Here is a 15009-nt window from a genome sequence, read left to right as displayed (position 1 = left end):
TTACGAGCAAGAACAGAGAATCCCATGACCATCAATAAAGGATACCTTCCAGTGGAGGGTGTGTGAGATCCCTGCCTGAAGTGGCTGAAGCAGCAGGGGAACCAGAGGCTGTGCCACACAGAGATCCCGAGACAAATCGGAGGAGCAAGAGCAAGATCGTGAGGCCAAGTTTCGAGTTTCTTGGCCCGTGTAACAAGGCAGATGCCAAGGGTCCATGCAGCTGGGAGGCTGAGGGTCAAAGACAGATATGTCTGAGACTTTGTGAACAAAAGACTTCTTCCTTAATGGTTTCTGGTCCTGGTTTGGGGTAACCTGTTAACTTCCCTAATAAATCCTCACAATCTTGAGTCTTGTCTGTGAGCTCTGTGTAGCAATTGCAATCGATTATCAAAGCCAGCAGAGAAGTAGACTGCCCTGTGAGGAACAGTTGGTGTAAGAATAGGGTAGAAGAAGGCTGATGAGCACAGGTATGTCTCACCTCTGCCTGTCGCTATCCACCTTGGGCTGCTGTGGAGTTGGACTCTCCTTTCCCTCCTGACGGAAGTCAGATGTGATGAAAACTTATACCTTTCTTCAGGGTTGAAATATATACAATTGTATTTCCTTCTTAAAGCTGCATACTGTAATGCATTTTCACATTATGAAGACACCAATCTCAAATTTCAATAAGTACTTGAATGGCTAGGTTAGTTTTTAAGCAGGCAGGTATGAGTCAGCAGTGACTCACTGGCAGGGAATTTTGTTTCACCTTCTTTCTTGTACGTGGGATTGTGTGATTGTCCAGGACTATTAATATAGAAAGACTCTTGAAGACCAGAATTTTAATCAATCACATGGTAAACATTCTGACAAGAACTATAGTGAGCAAAGTAGTTCAATGCTGTTCAAATCTATTGTTTTTCCCAAATTGATTTCTTACATCCATTGAGTCAATGCTGGCTCACAAGGACCACATATGGTATGGAAGAACTGCCCTTCTGAAACTGTAACTGCTGACAGGGATAGAAAGCCTTGCCATCCTCCCGCAGAGCAGCCGGAGGTTACAAATTGCCTGCCTTGCAGATTGCAGCCCAATGCATAACCATTACACCACCAGGGCTCCTCCCAAATAGATATGGCCTGTGAATTCTATCGCTCCCAATGTGTTTTAAAAGCCCTGAACTATGCAGTTTCCTTACTACATGGGCTATGTTGTTTTACTTCATTTCATATAATTAATTTATTTTTTTAAGTCAAAATGAAAGTATAGTAAAAACAAAACTCTATTAGTTTACCAGAATAAAAGTCAAACAATTATAGTTATCCTGATAAACTGAGGTTCTAGTCAACCTTAAACATATATCCCATATTTCTTTGTTAGGTTTTAGGTAGCCCTAAAAATAACTCTAAAGAAACTTGGAATTATCTAGTCAAGCTATGAATAAGGATTTTAATTTCTATTATAGATACCATCTCACTTATATATTTTATGGTAAGCATATTGGGGAGTGGGAGTTCTGGTGTACTACAGAAAATTGATGCATTCATCTATCAACGGACTGGTGGTTCAAGTCCACCCAGAAATACCTTGTAAGAAAGAAAATGTAATTAATAAGTTAAAGAGAGAAGGACTACCTGGTTTTCAGGATACTGTTGCGCAGGGAGAGGTGTAGCATGTTTATAGTAAAGAAAGTATAAGGTAACACAGTCATATTCAATTAAGAGCAATATAGCTGCAGAATAAGGAATACGTGTATATGTTTCTGCTGAGATATGGATTTAGTTATCACCAACTTGAAAATGTTATAGAATCGTTGAGTTAGAAGCCAGTGTAGATCTTTACCCTTCTATTGAACTCTAGAGGGTGGTGATTTACTTTTCAAGGTCAAAACTATCCATTGGCTATGGATTATTAATGCCTTGTTTCCCCATTTCACATGAAAAGGGTTATGGAAAATCACCAAATAAAACGTACATCTAACACTGAACTATGTCTAGCTGTACTTAATTTTTTTTTATAAAACAAAGCAAATAAGGTGAAGGATAAAGAGAAGGAGGAAAGAAGGGAGAAGAGAGGCAGGCAGGCAGGAAAGAAATCAAAATTCAATATTTTCACTTGATTAAAATGGAAATGAAACTCACCTGGTTTAATTTTAGGAATACTGACACTTCATCACCTTCTAAAGTGCTGAGACTTATAAATGAGATGAGATTTCCTAAGAAGTAAAATATAATATTTTAGGACTTGGAATATTATTTATTTAAGATACTGTGGACTTTGGGGCAAGAGAGATTGATGATCATTATTTTTACATTGCTTCTGGTTTTGCAATACCCAGTGTTCCTGAAGGCATGTAGACCACTGACATGTTTAAATCTTAAAGGTAAGATTAATCAAAGATTTAGTAGTCTCATAATCCTTTACTTTTTAAACATAAACTTTCTCCAGAGGAAGAACTTTCCTTGGGAACTGAGCTTCTTTATACTAGCGAACTGCCACAGAATCAATGAACACCCCCCCACCCCACCCCATGAGTGAGTCACCCACCCTTGAGGATGTCACCTGCATTAAAGGGTTTTTGTCACTAGGTTACCCTTCCAGCATATATTAAAATGCATGTTATTTTTCAATGAGAAAAATTCAAGTTTTTTCTGTTTTGTTTTGTTCCTTCTTCCATTTAATTTACCTTCATTAACCTATGTCCAACATCTCCTTTCCAGGAGGACAAGGGCTGTGCTATGAAACACCCAGAAGAATGCCTGAGCCCCACCACTGCAGAATCAGAACCTGCCCCACAGGTATTTTCATTTTTTGGTTTCTGTTTGTTTTATTCCACAAAGCATTCCTTGATCCATTGTTCTCAGTGCTTTTCTCTCTGGATTCAGTCAGAAAAAAGGTTGTGTATTTACTGATACAAGAGAGTTCTTTCTACTGTGCCTGTCACTAGATTGTTGGTTTAATGATGCAAAACCCTCCAATAATGAGAGGAGGACTCCCTAGCTCATCCAGGCAAAAATTAAAACAACAGTCCACTGTGGTCTAGTTGATTCTGACTTAGAATGATGCTACATAAGGTTCCCTAGGCTGTAAATCTTTACTCACTCACTACTATCAAGTCGATTCCCATAGTGACCCTACAAGACAGAGTAGAACAGCCTCTGTGGGTTTCAGAGCAGTAACTCTTATGGGAGCAGATGCATCCCTTTCTTCTGTGAAGTCTTGAAGTTAGCTGACTTTTCTTTTTTGGTGGCTCCAGCCAAATAAAAATCAATTATTGTGCTTGGATGGCTGCTTGCAAGCACAGTGAAAATAACTAGAGGGACTATGCAGTACCTTTGGAGGTAAACAAGAGCTGTAAACAATGTTGGGCCAAATCAGGGGCGTGTGCCATGAGCCCAAGGAATCAAATTTCATGATGTCTTTGGTTATTCATAATTAGCCTCAATAGTTATTCTTCTTTTAAAAAATCATTTTGCTAAATGTATATATTACAAAACTTTTACCAATTTAACTTTTAACAGGTTTACAGCTAACAGCTTTTACAATAATCAATTGTGGGTTTTTTTCTATCACTTCATGCCAAAACTCAGTACTTCAATAACCCAACTTTCCTCAGACCTTCACCCATTGTAAGTAGTGCTGTTGTAGTTAGATGCCCTCAAGTCAGCTCCAACCCATAGCGACCCTTTGCACAACAGAGCAAAACACTGCATGGTTCTGAGCCATCCCCACAATTGCCCCTATGCCTGAGCCCATTGATGCAGCCACTCTGTCGATCTAACTAATCGAAGGCCTTCCACTTTTTCATTGTCCTCTAGCAAACATGATGACCTTCTTCAGGACTGGCCTCTACTTAAAATATATCCAAAGTTAGTAAGATGAAGTCTTGCCATCCTTGCCTCGAAGGAACACTCTAGCTTTATTTCTTCCAACACAAATCTCTCTTCTTTTCAGCAGGCCTGGGTATTTTAATATTATTTTCCAGCATCACAATTCAAACGCATCTATTCTTCTAAGATCTCAATGTCCAACTTTGACACACTTATGATATGATTGGAAATTCTATGACCTGGGTCAGGCGCACCTTAGTCCTCAAAGTAACATTCTTGCTCTTCAATTCTATAAAGAGTTCACATGCAGCAGATTTACCTAATGCAATATGTCTCTTGATCTCTTGACTGCTGCTTCCATGAGCATTGACTGTGGATTCAAATAGGACAAAATCCTTGACAGCTTCAACCTTTTCTGCATTTATCATGAAGTTACCTATTGGTCCAGTTGTGAGGACTGTGGTCTTCATTACACTGAGTTGTAGACTGTATTGAAGGCTCCAATCCTTGATCTTCATCATCAAGTGCTTCAACTCCTCCTTACTTCAGCATGCAAGGTGGTGTCATCTGGGTACCATCTGGGTAAGCCTTCTTCCAATCCTGATGCCACACTCTTCTCCACATAATCCAGCTTCTCTGATGATTTGCACAGCGTATAGATTGAACAAGTATGGTAAGAGGTTACAACCCTGACATAACACCTTTCTTGATTTTAAACCTTGCTGTAGTCCTCTGTTCTGCTTCCAATTCTATATACAATTCTATAAAACTGCCTCCTGCTCTATCGACAAGTTCCAAATGAGCACAATGAAGTGTTCTGGAATTCCCATTCTTCTCAATCTTATTCACCATTAATTATGGTCCACAGAATCAATGAAATACAAGTAAACATCTTCCTGGCATTTTCTGCTTTCCGCCAAGATCCATCTGACATCAGCAATGATATCCCTTGCTCCACTTCCTCTTCTGAATCTGGCCTGATCTTCTGGCAGGTCCCTGTCAATGTGCTGCTGCAACTGTTGTTGAATGATCTGAAGCAAAAATTTACTTGTGCACGATATCAATGATATTCTTCTGTAGTTTGAATATTCTGTTTGGTCATCTTTCTTGAAATGGGCACAAATCTGGATCTCTTCCAGTCAATTGGCTAAGTAGCTGTCTTCCAAATTCCCTGGCATAGACTAGTGAGTGTTTCTTCAACTTCTGGAAACATTTCAGCAAGTATTTTGTCAATTCCTGAAACCTTGTTTTTGGTGAATGGATTCAGTACAATTTGAACTTTTTCCTTCAGCACCATTTGTTGTTGTTGTTGTTGTTGCTCATATGCTACCTTCTGAAATGGTACACTGCTGACTAGTTCTTTTGGTGCAGTGACTGCGAATACTCTCCATCTTCTTTCGATCCTTCCTGCATCATTCAATGTTTGCCTATAGAGTCAAAATCCTTTTAAAGGATTCTATTGTAACAACTAATAAACTTTAATTGGTATCTTCTCTTATTGTAAACTTGGTGGCTTCGTGATTATGTGTTGGGATGCTAACCATAAGCCACTCGGCAGAGAGAAAGACAGGGCTTTCTACTCCCATAAAGAGTTATAGTCTCAGAAACTCACAAGGACAGTCCTGCCCTATTGTATAGGCTCTCTATGAATCAGAATTGACTTTATAGCAGTGAGTTTGGTTTGGTTTATATAAGTGAAATCATGCAATATTTATCCTCATATGATTATTTCACTCAAGAAATGTCATCCACCTCCATTAATATTTCAGCATATATCAATATTTCACTTCTCTCACTGATTTAATAGTATTCCATTTGTATGCATATATCATATTTTGTTTATTAATCTGTTATGAGAATTTAGATTGTTTCCAAATTTTGTTATTGTAAATATTACTATAATGAATGCTGGCATATGATTATCTTTTTGAGTCTATGATTATAAGTATTTTGGGTATATACCCCAATGAGATAGATGCATAATATGGTAGTTTTAGTCTTAATGGGTTTTTGTTTTCTCTGAATTTTATTTATCACTTTTTAAATTGTGAATTCAGTAGGGGTTTATATTTCAGATAGTCAATCTTGTATTCATTACTTTAAACTATATATTAAACCCATATTATTTGAGCCCATTGCCCTTTTGATTTCTCTATTCTCTCTTGTGGCTTAATATCTTCCCCTTCACCCAAGCTAACTCCTGTCAACCCTTTCGTATATTGTTTCATTTTCTCTCTCTACCCCTCCCCTTCTTTGTAACCTCCAAAGTCAGGAGGGTCTCTAATACTGTTTTCTACAATGGATGTGCTGTCTTGCATTCTCACCAGCAGTGGTACAAAAACCAAACCAAACCCATTCTCATTGAAATGATCATGACCATGGAGAACCTATGTACGGATGGTCAAAACTCTAAATCTTTATAGGAGCAGAGAGCCTCATCTTTCTTCAACCATAAGATTGGTATGTTTGAACTAGTGATCTGGTAGATAGGAGGCTAACTTGTAACCTACAATGCCGCCAGGGACCAATGTCCTTAAATCCTTACCTAAATATATTCTTTTCTGAGTTTTCATTGATGTTGTTTTAGCTTAGCTGTGCTCATTCACTGCCCTCAAGTTGATTCCCATTCTCAGTGACCATATAGGACAGGGTAAAACTGCTCATGTGAGTTTCTGAGACTGTAACTCTTTACTGGAGTAGAAAACCCTGTCTTTCCAAAGTTGGAGGTTTCAATTATATTTGTTATATTGCAGCCCAAAGTGTAATGACTATGTCACTGGGATTCCTTAGGTAACCTATTGCGAGAGAAATGATATCATATTGTGGTTTTGATTTGCATCTCTCTAATGGCTAATGACAATATCTTCTCATGTGTTTTGTAGTCATTTGAATGTACTCTCTAGTGAAAAGTCTGTTCAAGTCCTGTGCTCATTTTGTATTTTTTCGTTAAATTGACATATATATATATATAAAATATTTACTAGACCCATAGTTTCCAAATGTATAACATATTTGTTTAAATATTTGAAAATATTTGAATTTCTAATACTATATTAGCATTCTGTTTTTTTCTGAAACTTCATATTTATTGTGACTATTCTAATCATCTCTTTTATGTTAACAGAAATTGCAAATGTCTGCTTGTCCTGAATGTGAGGTGAAAAAATCAACAGAAAAAAACTTGAACAACTTTGAGGAGATGGCAACTAGAGAAGAAAAACTACTGTAAATACTAGGAAATTGTGTTTAACCCATTCATTTGCTATTGGTCTTGTACTCTTTTTAGATGACAAGCTTGATGAAAATACTAAGTTTCTAAAGCATGCAACTTTTTCAAACTTTTGTGTATCTTTATAAAATAGTTCACAAATTTTCTGGAAGATTCCAGGTCAATTATGATATTTTAGCAATAACCTCCAAAATGTATATCTACAGACATAAATATTGCATTATTGTGATCAGTAAATTTCCCTGTATAAATTGGTCCATTTTTAACCTACATGGCAGGTGCACTTGATTCTTCAAGTTCACTTACATTTCTAGTTCTCTAGTGATCTGTTGAAAGCCCCTAGAGGGTGAGGAAATGTGGATTCTCATTCTCCTTAGAATCCAAATGAAAATGACACGCTAAGGCTTTGTGCACACAAACCAATTGCACTCACTTATCTTTACAATGGGATCTGTGTTGGCTTACAGTGCTTTGAGCATCTCTACTGCTATTCTTCTTAATAATTTGATTGATCTCTAAGTAATGCCAAGTCAATTCTATCAATAAATACAGTAGTTAGATAACTTATTAATTCAGTTTATTAGCATGAACAAACAAAAAATCTGGATGAATAACTAAATATTGGAACATATTTAGATTTGAATTGTTTTGGCATTTTGTATTGCTTTATCTGAAGTGTATATCTAATTACTTCAATTTAGGAATCAAATGTAGACATTTTGGCATTATCTTGGTATAAAGTGAATTTTGGAGTAGGAAAAGAATTTTAAAACATGAAAGCAGATAATCTACATAGAAAATATGACAGTTCCTCTAAATAAAACTTCTATATAGTACCAATGACCATAGATTCATATTTATAAAACAAGTATATTATTAAAAAAAACAACGAAATGGTTGAATCATTGAAATTGGGACTCTCAATAGGAACACCACTCATCAAGTAAATGCACCTTTGAGCAATGTGAGCATAACTTCAAAGAATGTGAGATTGAATCTTTTGTGATTACATAATTGATAGGGAAGATCTACAGAACTGTAGGCTCAAAATAATGAATTAAATGATGCATATGGCTTGTCTTCATTAAATATACTCATTTTTTCTTATTAGACTAATTTATCAAATATAGAAAGCATATAAACCATTGGTTTTATATAATGGACTTGCCAACCTACAGAAAATACATTTGAAGCAAGGTATCCTGACAAATCTCTGTTCAAAAATTTAATAGATTATATCAAACTAAATCTATAATAAATGTGTGAGCATTTCCCATATAGTAGTATACTTTTGATCCCAAGGATATATTTAAAGATATTTTGTGACTTGGAGAATTTGAAAACTTCAATTAGAAGGTAAGTAACAATGTAGTAAACAAGGAGATTTCAAAAAGGTCGTGGAAAAATTGAATTAGAAGAAAATGAAATTTTTAGAGCACCTTAATATTCTGTACAATTTTTCTTTGCATCATTTTAAAGGCTACATAGGAGAGCTAAAGAATTCATTTTATAGATGATTCATAGAGTTTTCAGATGAAGTGACCAGGATAAATTAAGAGAGAGGAAGTCTCAAATTTTCTCTTAACCCACTAATTTCTTCCCAGGTGTCAAAATAATGTTATTCTATGAGAAGGAATATTTCTAGTCTCATTTCTTGGAATTTTTATACTGCACCCAGAAGCCCTAACCGTTCTCACAGTATTATGAAAGGAAAAATTATCATTAGCTTTAGCTGAGGCCCATTTCTCCACTGCACTGCATGCCCAAATTTCTTTCCTAGGTCCTAGGGATCTTTAGCAAGTTTTATCACTGTTTCACATCGGTGCAGTCTGTTTTGAGACATGTTTGCTTCTTTAAGAAGAGATTCAGGATGACTTTTCAGAAATTGTCATGAGAAGTAGGTACTATGGAATTCGAGAACTTGGCCATTAATTAAATTTGACCGCATTAGTTTTGTGGTCATTTCTTTGAATAAACTCTAGCATTCTAGTCTAGTATTTGGTGTGATAGTTCATTTGCTGGTCTTAAATTTCTGGCCTTATAAAATCAAGTGGGCTCTGAAGTACCATATAAAGCTTTTCTAAAAATAAAAAATACATAGCATTATGCACATTTTAATGTGATACACTGATTGCATAATGTATTCTGAAACATAAAGAACTTATCATAGGGAAGCTTTATGAGATATTTTAAAGAAAATTTAAGGAATTCCCTTTATTAAGTTAGCATGGGATTGTTTTACAGTAAATTCTACTATTGTAATGTCATACATACAGTTTATCTCTCTCCATATTTAATTGCTTGAAAATAGCACTAGAGAGGTTTTAAAAGGTTTTCTTTATGTGTGCAGTATTTTCCTATTAGATAGGTGTCATTACTTACTAGTTCTTTTAATTAGCAGATATATAAATAAGAGGAGCCTTCCAAGAGCTTATGGAAAAATTGAATAAAATATATGAAAAATATCTGCACATTTTTGTAGTCCCTTCATAGATATGCTCTTTTAGAAGTTAATATTTTGGCCATACTATTCTCATATGAAAGAAAATGTAAAGCTAATGTTGACCGTAGATATTACAGCGCATCATGTACCTATAGCAACAAGCATTGAAGGTTTACTAATGCTTTGTAGAATAGGAATTGATTCTTATTGAGAAATAAACATACTTTTCAATGAAAGAGCTTGTTTTAATATACTGTCAGAACTAATGGAAACTTTTTCTCTAGTTACATTAAAATATCTTAATTGATTATAATATTATATATCTGTTCCTGGAAAAGAATTTGTTTTGAACTTTGTGTTTCCTTTAATATTCATTAACTGTATATATACATATATATTAAATCAGTTGCCTAAGATGTGGAAAACCTAAGTGAAAACTTATATCTAACTAACACCAACATGCTGAAAAGAAAAAAAACAACAATTGAGTCAATCTTCTGGATATTACTTTCTATGTGATTCAAATATTTAAATTGGAAAATTCTAGATGGCTGACATGTTTTTAATTATTATTCATTAAGCATATATTTAACACAATAAAATTCCAAACACAATTGTGTTTAATGAATTATACTGGATTATAACACCAAGAAGGTTACATATAAAAGAAACAGTAATGTTATAGATTGGTAATGTGGATTTCTGGATAAAAACAATGTAAAGTTTGCTATAATGGAATCTTCTATTTTTCTAGCTCAGGTATTGTAACTAGCACTAAATGCAACAGAGAATGAAATAATTATTGGTACCACAGAGTGGGTCAATTGAACAATTTTAATAATGATTGAAGCATGTATTTAATTACTTATAGGACATTTTCTTAGTCATATGTACAGCCTTAAAATTCCTCAAACTGTGTTCCTCAGAATTGTCTCACATAATGTTAATGATCAATTGATAAAGAATAAAAGGTACTGAAAAATAGCCTATTTTCTTCAATAAAGATTTCTTACCAATACTATAATGTATATTATCCTATACAAGGCAATCAACTATAAAAGTTAAAAATAGTACTTGCTTTTGTGTATCAAAAATGATTTTTTTTAAGTCATAGTGATCCTATATAGGGTTTCTGAGAGTAAACCTTTTTTCATTTTCTCTTTATTGAAATAAAGTTCACATATCATACACTTAGATAGTAAATTCATTTCTTAAGCGCTGTATATACATGATCACAATCAGTTCTTGTGCTCCCTCCCCCTTCCACGTTCATTATTTACTCCCCATTACCTTCGCCCGCCCCATCCCCCATCCCGGATAAACCAATGCATCAGTTATTCTCTCTATGCATTCACTCCTTCTGTGCTTCATAAACTGGGAAAACTAGCAGAAACAATAAAAGCAAAACAGAAAGAAGAAAAATATTGATAATATAAAGATAAAATAAGCAATAAGGAAGAAAAGACCACCAGCAATATTTAAAAGGCCAGAGAAGAAATTTCTGTCATGGAGCAGCATCCTTTGCTGCTTCTCTCATTGGGGAATTTAAGTCCGAAATCCAAGAACTACAGGTGGTTTTGAATTAGAGCCTGGTTTGTTCAGTGGGGCTACCCTGTCCAGTCCTTCTGGTGTGGGCCTCGGGGGAGACCATGTCAGCATGAGACAAGAAATATTTAAGCATAGAAAATATTCAGGTTGGGTCAAGAGGGAGGTCAACTGACCAAGTATCATATTCGATCATAGTTCCATCCACCACAATCAAGTTGACAATCATCTTTTTACAGTAAAGATGTTCAAGGCCCTAACCTGTGTTCAGAAGGGATCCGCTAGAGGCTGAATCTGATTAGATATCTGCAGATGGATTTTTGGCCTCCCGCTGTCCTCTATAGCCTTATACAAATTGGGATATTCACAATTTAAGTTCGGATACTTCTCCCTTCATCATATTTGGGTTTTGCTATTGTCATCTTTGGATCACATAGACTGGTGTGCTTCCTCAATATGGATCCAGTTGACTTCTCATATAGATGACTGCTTGTTTGAATACAAGTCTTTAATAGCCCAGGTACTATTCCAATTGATAATTGGGCACCAACTGCTTTCTTCACCACACTTTGCTGTAGCACCCTTATCTGTATGCCCATGACCTCTTCATGAAAATATCAAGCAGGGCCATGTGATCCGATCTAATTGTTTTTGGATTGGGGATATAATTATGAAGGAGCCCAAAATCCAGCTGATTTTCCATGTTATGAATGACTCTTATTCACATTAGCAGTCAAAACAACAAAAACAAAAACAACAAACAAACAAAAAGAAAAACATTGTCAATCATCTTTGGGTATAAGGCGATTGCATTGATAGCACCAATCCTTTACCCAATGACATAGAAGGTACTGCTGATATGAGCTTATGTGAGTATAATTCTACTGCGAGCTGCAATCGATGAATTGTTGCTTTATAGATTGATTTCTTAATTGACTGAGTTCTGTTTGCATTAAGCTTGGGAATTGTGCTAAGGGAATGTTTCCCATAACATTCCTTACATAGACAAATCCTTGCCTATCAGATTAATACCTGTCATACTAATGTGAGGGGAGCATTGAAATACTAAATATATCGTGGTTCTGAATCCTCTTTTACTGGATGCCCACCAAGCCTTGGGGGTCTGATGACCACCATTTCCACAGTTTGAGAAGGCCATCCTTTGCTGCTTCTCTCCTTGGGGAATTTAAGTCATAAATCCAAGAGCTACAGGTAATTTTGAATTAGAGCCCGGTTTGTTCAGTAGGGCTTCCATGTCCAGTCATTCTGGTGTGGGCCTCGGAGGAGACCATGAGACTGCAAATCTTCATGGGAGCAGATAGCTTCATAGCGTCTTCTTTCTCCTGAGGAGTAACTAGTGGATTTGAACCACCAGCCTTGTGATTAGCATTCCAAAACTTACAGACAATGCCATCAGAGCTTGTTATTTCTCTCTCTCTCAATTTATCTCTCTATAGAGTTGTACCAATTTGGGGGAGTTATGCCAATATTAGTTTGCTCCTAAGGACAAGAGATAGAAAAAGAAGAATTATATGGGTAGCAATTAGAGTATTTTCTTGGGTAAATGAAGGAAAGATTGTATTAATATGATACATAAAATTCTCTCATTGAGTTATAATAAGCATATATAAAGAGTAGAGTACAGTAATTTATATTTATATATTTATGGGCTTAAAACTGTTCATGGAAAAATGAAGTGATAAGATAATGCAAAATTTTCACTAACTTTTGGATGTTACCTTATATTTTTTCTCACCAGTAATATAAGGGCACTATGAGTCTACAGTGACTCTGACAGAAGGAATGAAAGTATTATCTAGGGCTTCTGGGAGAATTTGGTAACTTCCAAACTAGTCTTTTTCTTTTTTTTTATGTATCATTTTATTAGGGCCTCATACAACCCTTATCACAATCCATTCGTACATCAGTTGTGTAAAGCACATTTGTACATTCATTGCCCTCATCATTCTCAAAACATATGCTCCACTTAAGCCCCTGGCATCAGCTCCTCATTTTTTCCACTTCCTCCCCACTTCCCCCTCCCTCATGAATGCTTGATAATTTATAAATTATTATTTTGTCATATCTTCCCCTGTCTTAGATCTCTCTTCACCCATTTTTCTGTTGCCCGTCCCCCAGGGAGGAGGTTATATGTAGATCCTTGTAATCGGTTCCCTCCTTCCAAACCACTCTCCCTCTAACCTCCAGTATAGCCACCCACACCACTGGTCCTGAAGGGATCATCTGCCCTGGACTCCCTGTGTTTCCAGTTCCTATCTGTACCAGTGTACTTTCTCTGGTCTAGCCATAAACTAGTCTTTTTCTACATGCATTATTTCCATGCAGGTTAAGAAAAAGAAGGTGACTATATTGTTGCAGGGAATGAGGCTGTTTTTCTAACCTACTTTGTCTAATATGCCTTCACTAGGAAGAGTCAAACTAGTATTAGAAACAGATTCTCAGCAGATAGGCACAACTAAAGTTCAGAAGATACAGCAAAATTGAGTAGAGAGTGAACACCTCTGATAGGTGCCTATTAAATTAGAAGCACATTAAAGATCAGAAGTGGGCTGTTTTCCTTCATAAGTTTTAATTTGACTACTTACAAGTTTTCAATCTTTGTTTCAAACCTTAACAGTAATTTAGACTGGAAAGATTCCAAACTGTCACACACACTCTTATTAATGTAATCTCCCACGTCTATAAATTAGAGCATTCACATGCAATGCATTTTCCATTCGGAGTCATCATATTTCTAACAGGAGCACGCTGACACATTCTTTATGGCCACTTCTGAGAATGGCTATCGTTGGTTTGACACAAGTACAGAAGAGCAGTGGCAATAGGGACGAGGGCTGAGGAAAGTAACATAGAATGCACTCTGGATTTTAAATGTGCTTTTTAAAATTCCTAACCTAGATGTTGCTGAAAAAGACGGAGCTTAAATAAAGTTTAATGCACTTATTGCATATGTTTCTAGTGATGTTACCATAAGCATTTAAGTTTTGCACATTTAAGTTCTGTGGTATCTGGGTCTGTTCAGATACCAAATTCCTATGCCCCAAATTGAAATATGGAACATGCAGTTAACATCTCTCTATAAGTATGCACAAGTCTTTATGCATGTGATCCTTGATAATCGTTCAGCAGAATATATATTGATCAATTGAATACTTTTTCCTATTCTTATTCGATTTATGTTTACATAAATCATGCTGGTTTTTACACAGAAATTCTAAGAATTCCATTTATAATTTGTAAATAGAGTACGAGAAAGTCCAGTTAATTGTAATGATCACAAAATGCTAATGTAGACTGGCCAAATAATTGCACCAAATCAACCTCCACTGCAGATATTTGATCCAGGCAACCATCACCAAGCCTCATTATGCAGGGTTGGCTTAGGTACCTCTTTATATCTATTCGATTTTCTACCAATAAACCTGGATGGGAAAGTTACATTTGGAACTATTTACTGGGTATCCTATAATAGGGGATTTTTTTCCCTCTAGGTTGTTCTGGATAGACAAATACTCAAATACATTCTATAAATTCTTCTGATAATAATCAAAATATATATAATAGGTGTGTTAGTCTAGGTAAAGTAGAGAAACAAATTTATAAACACGCATATGTATATAAGGGAGAGGTTTATATACATGAGCAATTGAACATTGAGAAAACATCCCACGCTGATGAAGTGCTGGATGCACTCACTCATCCATGCCAGGAAATAGGAAGTTTGCTACCTGGTAAACTGACTGAAAGAGACGCATTTGTATGAATTGCACAGAAGGTAACCCCCCCCAAAATACTCAATTAACAGAACAATGTCATTGATATTATATGCAAATAAAATTTTACTGAAGATCACCTAACAATGATTGCAGCAGCGCTATGGGTTCAGGCCACTTCAGAAGAGGACATAGCAGAAAGGATATCATTGCTTATATCAGATGAAAATTGGCTGAAAGCATTAACT

The 15009-nt window shown here is 35.8% G+C and overlaps 1 protein-coding gene across 3 annotated transcripts in view; it reads left to right on the top strand.

Moving 5' to 3' along the window:
* LUZP2 (leucine zipper protein 2) overlaps nucleotides 1-10500 on the top strand; it is a 598898-nt gene extending 588398 nt beyond the window's left edge. For all 3 annotated transcript variants that reach the window (XM_004708247.2, XM_045291093.1, XM_045291092.1), the window contains 2 exons: nucleotides 2701-2778; nucleotides 6935-10500. In XM_004708247.2, the coding sequence (XP_004708304.1) occupies nucleotides 2701-2778; nucleotides 6935-7039 (183 nt within the window). In that variant the 3' untranslated portion in view covers nucleotides 7040-10500. The remainder of the gene's footprint in view (nucleotides 1-2700; nucleotides 2779-6934) is intronic.
* Nucleotides 10501-15009: the final 4509 nt, after the last annotated feature.

This window comes from Echinops telfairi, unplaced genomic scaffold (assembly GCF_000313985.2).
Source record: "Echinops telfairi isolate 266 unplaced genomic scaffold, ASM31398v2 ScPeMD7_60;HRSCAF=208, whole genome shotgun sequence".
Taxonomy (NCBI): Eukaryota; Metazoa; Chordata; class Mammalia; order Afrosoricida; family Tenrecidae; genus Echinops; species Echinops telfairi.
The sequence above is the reverse complement of the archived record's forward strand: the minus strand, read 5'-3'. Positions and strand labels throughout refer to the sequence as shown.